This window comes from Prinia subflava, chromosome 12 (assembly GCF_021018805.1).
Source record: "Prinia subflava isolate CZ2003 ecotype Zambia chromosome 12, Cam_Psub_1.2, whole genome shotgun sequence".
Taxonomy (NCBI): domain Eukaryota; kingdom Metazoa; phylum Chordata; class Aves; order Passeriformes; family Cisticolidae; genus Prinia; species Prinia subflava.
This window is the reverse complement of record NC_086258.1, coordinates 7,323,010-7,329,091: the sequence shown is the minus strand read 5'-3', so window position 1 is coordinate 7,329,091 and position 6,082 is coordinate 7,323,010. Positions and strand designations below refer to the sequence as shown.

At 41.3% G+C, this 6,082-nt stretch overlaps 1 protein-coding gene and 1 long non-coding RNA gene across 6 annotated transcripts in view; both read left to right on the top strand.

Moving 5' to 3' along the window:
- AK8 (adenylate kinase 8) overlaps positions 1-6,082 on the top strand; it is a 68,228-nt gene that overhangs the window by 2,744 nt on the left and 59,402 nt on the right. For 2 of the 5 annotated variants that reach the window (XM_063409603.1, XM_063409601.1), the window contains exon 2: positions 2,529-2,613. The exons of the other annotated variants lie outside the window; for them this stretch is intronic. In XM_063409603.1, the coding sequence (XP_063265673.1) occupies positions 2,529-2,613 (85 nt within the window). The remainder of the gene's footprint in view (positions 1-2,528; positions 2,614-6,082) is intronic. 5 annotated transcript variants of the gene reach the window in all.
- Positions 178-656, top strand: LOC134557017 (uncharacterized). The gene is made up of 2 exons (XR_010081972.1): positions 178-271; positions 393-656. It is a non-coding gene; the product is annotated as an uncharacterized LOC134557017 (long non-coding RNA).

The following is a 6,082-nucleotide window of genomic DNA, read 5'->3' as shown; positions in this document are numbered from 1 at the left end:
ACCGCGGGCCTCGGGCCCGCCGTTGCCGCGGCAACCGCGACGCCGTGTCCATGGCAACCGTCGCAGCTCGATGACGTCTCTCTCGCACGCCCATTTATTTTAACGGGGCGGTGGTCGCTCCCCCATGTGGGGCGAGGCCGCCCCGCGTCGCGCGGTGATGACGCGTCCTTAGCAACGCGTCTCGTTGCCAGGGGCGGCCATGGCGGACCGGACGGGGAGAACCCGGCCCGGGCGCGGCCGCCGCCCGCGGGGACTCTTCCATCTCCTGCCGGTGAACGGGAACCCCGCCAGCCCCTCCGCGGGGCGGGGAGAGGCAGCGGTGGACGCTGATGTGCGGGTGTCCGCGTGCGGGAAGCGGCCGTGGGCTCTCAATTAATTATCTTAATTGGCAGTTGCCGCGGCTCATGCGTGTCATTTGATTTGAGGATGAAAGCGGCAGCTGGTGGAAGAAGGAGTCGGTGAAAGGCGCGGCAGGACGAGGAGAGGAGGAAGGAGGGATGGAGACAGTGAGAATTCGCTCGAAGAACGCCTGAAGGTTTTGCCTGGCTCGGCCGGAGCTGTCCCCGCCTGCTGAGCACCTTCAGCTTCAAACCCTTCCCCTGAGCTCCTCTTGTGCCTGTGCGGGGAGATGTCAAAAATAAAAAGAGAAAAGTTCACTTGTGGCGTCGTTGTGATTTCGGTACACGGCGAGGGTGCTTTCCCTGCTTTAGAGAAGGGTGGGTTTGTTCTGGAAGTCCGGGAAAAGTCGTGCATGGGGAGGTTTGTGTGGAGGATTAAATACCCTGGTGCTGTTCTCCCTGCAGAACTTGCTGGGGAACCTTCCCCTGTGTGCTGCTCTTAACTCTATAAAAAGTCACTTTCACTTACTCAGAGCTTATTGAAATGCACACATATGTTTATTTCTTTTCCATTCTTTTTTTGTGCGATCATTTTTTTCTCTGTTCATTACGACCAGCACTGCATAATATTTGTGATTTTTTTAAAATTAAATACTGTATTTTGCAAGCCACGAGGCATTGCATGCAGCTGTAGGGACTCAAATTACATAAAATACTTGTGGGATTTAGTCAGGGTTGTGTTTTCGTGCTTCAGTTGTGTTGGAGCAAAATAATGACACAAACACAGCTTGAAATTGTTGTGCTGAAATGCAAAACACAAAATGTAAAAACTCCATGAGATCCAAAGTATGAACCTCCCCCAGGGATTAACAGAACAACTCATGTGAAATTAAACTGAGTTTAGCAGAATTGGATAAAATTAAGGGTTTGGGCAAGAAACAGTGCCACTGTCAATCACTGGACATTTTTGAATGATAATAAACGCGGATTTTTTTAGGTTTGTTATTTGTAAAGGTGCTGGCAAGTGTAGTAAAAAAAAAAATCTAGATTTTTTTAGTTAAAATAAATGTTGATGGAAAAGAATAATTTTTAAATGAACTTCCAATAAAAATACAAATTTCATTGTTTATGCTCTGTGCTACCCAGACCTTGACACATCAGAACTTGCACCATCACCAGTTTATAAACCAAACTGAGTGTTTTAATTATTCTAATGAAGTGGATGATGTAGAAAGGGAAAATAGGCCACTCTAATAAAAGACAATCAGTTGCTGAGGATATAAAATTTTATGGACTAGACGGACTTTATGGAATTTACTTGCAAATATAAAAGTGTTATGACTGCTTTTTAGAAATGTCTCTTCCAGTGCGAGCATTTCTGCAGCTTGTCTGAATTAGAGCTTTAGTTCTGTTTGATGTTTAGATTTAATTACAGAACTCGTGGCTGTGCTGAAATGTCTTACTAGGAAATGTATGGATTTCTCAGGGTTGTCCTTTTTTTTTTGCCTATAAAGCCCAAATCCTCCCTGAAACCAGTGCAAGATCCCCACTGCTGCAGGTGGGAGCTGAAACAAGGCTCTGTATAACCTAAAGGGTTTAGCATGAAAATGGGCTCCAAAATAGACATTCAAGGCAAGGCTTTAAGGCTTTTTTTGCCTTTTCCTCTCCCCTTCTCCCCATTCCTTTTCATGCAGGAGGCAAGGCTGGTACAGGTGTGGAATGTGCCATTTCTCTGGGTTGTGTTTTCCACAGCTCTTGTCCTTTCTGCACTCCTCTGGGCTAGTCAGAAGCTTGTGGGAATGTGCTAGAGAAGGGTCATCTTGCCCTGCAGAGACACAAATTCAAGTTAACTCTGGTTTTCAAACTCCTTGTATGGTTTTTCTGTCAGTGCTGCCTCAACCATTTTTGACCCCAGGCTGCTCGAGCCAAACCTTTCTGCTGTCCATCTGTACCATAAATAAGCCGAAGCAAATAGGTTGGGGTTTTTTAACTGGCAATTCTCTGACCCTCTTCAGTTTGTCAGCATCTAAAATAGATTCTGATGTCTCAATTTAGTCTGTGAAAGAAAATAAATAAGCATTTATAAGCTGTTTAGGATCCTCATTGTAACATTGCTGTAAAAAATGTGAGATATCCACGGCTGCAGAGCTGAGTTAAATTTTCCTCTGACTTTGTCCCATTTATTTCCAGAACATGCTTGAAGAGCTATTAATTCATAAGCCAGATGATCCCATTGAGTTCATGATAAACCACTTAAAGCAAAACAACGATGATGGTGAGTGAAAATGGAGACACCAGAAATAGTTCAGTTCCTGATTTGTGAACAGCTGCTGGAGCTGTGCTGCCGTTGGCAGGTGATGGATCAAACTTTTCAGGCTGAGGCTTGGGGAGGGGGGAAACAAAACAAAAAAAGGTGAGCATTTTGGAATAGTTATAGGCAAGATGCTTTTAATTTCTTTTTTTAGTGGGTAATCTAATAAGAAATGCACTTTAACAGTTATAACAATGAAACCCTCTAAGGGAATAACAAAGAGTTCTGGTGTATCAATTATTAATGCCTTCTGTGCCCCATCTGATATTTCCTGTTGTCTTTAAGCTCGCTAATTACTCCTTTTGTCAGGTGTAAATTTGGGTTCCTATTCTACCTGGGCTGGCAGATTCTCTGCTTTTTGATTAGTTTGTTACTCGCTGCTGTTAATGAGTTCCATAGCTCAGTGGCATCTCAGCTGAAGGAACAGTGAGTGTGTCTGCTCCTCTGTGTAACAAAACCTGGTAAATTGAATGGGAAGTCTGTATTCTGCACAATAAAAGCATGTACCCTCAATCAAATTATTTGATTTACAAACTGTTCACCCTTAGGCAGATTATATTTGGATATGCACAACTGAACTGTAATTTTTGTTCTGCGTGAGCTGTCAGGGAGAGCTGGTGTCATGGAGCTTTGATGTTTCTTTAAAACCAGAGTAAACCATTATGAAAGTTCTGCTGGCTGCAGCATCAATGAAATCTTTATCACTGGAGGTGCTGTGAGCTCTTCGTGGTGCTGATCAGATGGATGTTGATTGAAATGCTGCTAAATACATTAAAGGAAAAAAAAATCAAATCCTGCAAATTGTGCCCAGCCTTTTCTGGTGCAGGCAGCATGAATAATCAATCTGGTTTGTAGACCCATGGAAAATGTGTGGAAGAATTTGATAGAATGCTGATAAAAATTCTTCACATTGGGCTAACATTTGTCCTGAAGCCCTACAGTATTATTTTAACAGAATTAGGCAGGTTTCCATCTCATAACTTCAGTACTTAGAGGCTAAAGATAGAACTACAGCAGTTGTTTGTCAGAGGGAAAATGCTGTCTGCTTTTGGTCTGGAAAACCCTGTTAAGGAAAGAGAGGAACCCCAATTAAAAATAAAGCCTAAATGTTGTTTTAAGAATAAATTATATGGAAAATAATGTACCAGAAATGTGTAGCAGAGTTGATTTTACTTTTTGATCATGGTGGAAGGTGCTGACTATTTAGAAGAAAAAAAACCTTATTAGAGCCATCAGTAAAGTGATGAATTTTCATGATCTTGCCTTGCCTAGACAGTTTTAGCCCTAGAGAAAATTTCAAACAGAGATGTGTGGAAAAGAAGCATTGCATCTATCCCAGGTGTGAAGTGAGAAAACCTTTTTAATTGATAATAGTAAATACTAAATAGTAAAATACTTTTCAAGATATAAACAAGTCTAATGGTGATTAGCGCTTACAACTGCCTCAGAAATCTTGTAGGTCAAATGTGTGGCAAAGTGTTTGTGCTTAGGGCTCTGTGCTATTGTTATTTCACGTGTTCCCTCTAAAAACATTTGAGTGCCACATGAAGATTGATAATTCTTTCATAATCAAAGATGCAAGTTTTCTACACAGAATCTTGGTTTGTGCTAATGAAAAAGGCTTTCAGGGTCTGAGTGGAATTTCTGTGAGTTCCTCCTTTATACTCAAACTTGTGAAGGAATGTAAAAAAGTTCTGCAGGAATGTACCCTGTGCTTCTCCTCTTTGACAAAGGATTTCTCTTACAAGTGAAGCAAATTTTGTTGTATTAATATTAATCCTAGAATCTTCTGGATTTAAATGGAACTCTGTGAGTCTAGCTGTTCTTTTGTGTTATTCCAGCATTCATTTTGTCATTGCTAAAATCATTGTTGAGTGCTAAAACTCGCTTTACCTGGCTGAGTAAATCCCATAATGTCTCATCAAGACTAAATACAGAATTAAATATGATTTGTTACCGAAGAAAAAGGCATTTCCCAGAATTTCCTGACTTCATTTAGCTGCTGCTTTGGAGCTGCAATATTAAATAGTGACTTTTGTTGATTGGAGGGGTTAAACGTGACACCCAGTGGTGTCGTGGTTGTGCCCCCGTGTCATTTGTTTGGGGAGAACGCTTTGGACGAGTCCTACAAGTGTGCAAATGAGGAAATCAGTGAATTACACTGCCCCATCTGCTGCCAGCCACTAAGCAGAGAGAAAACCAGATTTAGTACAAAGTGAGCATTTACAGTAGCCCTGGGCAATATTAAAGCATGAGATGGTGTATATAATGGTATGTTTCGTTTTTTATCAAACGTTTGTCCAAGAAAGCTGTGTATTAAAGCTTCAATACCTAAGGGCTTTCTTGTGAATTTTAAATCATGCTCCTAGTTAAACCTCAAAAGGATCTGTGGATGGAAAGGTTTTTTGATTTTCTTTGAAGTGGTTTGAAGAAGTTGATTAGTGTTGGCACCCAAGCACTCTTTTATGACGCTGTTTATAAATAATTCCTAAGTACCGGGCTGGAGTTTCAAGGTGTTAGATTTTAAAAAAACCCTAGGATTTAATCACATTACATTTGAAAGAAATTAGGTGATAAAAACAGCTGATGTATCCTTTTAAAGTATTTTTCTACATTGTGTACTAGTTCTGTTGCACTTGCAAGAACCAATAAGGGGGGAGTTGTTCTTAAACCTTCCAAGTCAGATAACTTTGTAAAGATGAATCTGTAATTTGGGTTTCATGTATGTTTAAAAATTGCACCTGCCCAGTAACTGTTTAGTGGGTGGAAGGCCTCATGAAAATCCATTTCACATCCTTGCCTGTCTGTTCCCATCAGACACGATTTCTCTCCCTTGGTTATCAGAGCTGAGGAGGTTTTTGGGCGAGTGGATCCCTCCTTTGCTCTGACCTGTGTTACTCCCATTAAATACTAACCAGTCCCTCCTTCACAGACTCTGATTTGGGTTCTTTTTTTTCCCTGTGGTATAGGGGGAAAAAACATCAAAGCTGTTAATATAAAATGACAGTTCAAGGGATTGCAGCCCAAGGTGTATTTATGGAAAAAAGTTCCAAATACTTTCCTAAGAGCGACTCCATTTTCTCTTGTTTGTCTTGCCTCTAATTCATTCCCGAGGAAGCTCAGGGCAGTAATGCCTATTGTGTTGTGTGTGTGCATTGGATTAAGAATTCCTCAGAACTGGGACGCATTTTTTGCACCTTGCCCCCCTCAGATAAAGGAGAGGGACATGCAGCAGAGAAACACAAGAAACAGAAATGAGGAAAATTACTTTAAATGGTGACTAGAAAAATTGAAGGCAGCTGTCAAAAAGCGTAGTGAGGGAGTCCTTAATTTTGCAGTATATAAATCTTCTCTGAACCCTGATGCAATCTATTTAGGTGAAACTAAAAACTGAAATATTTTTTCATCACAAAATGTTTTCGTTCTGAATCAA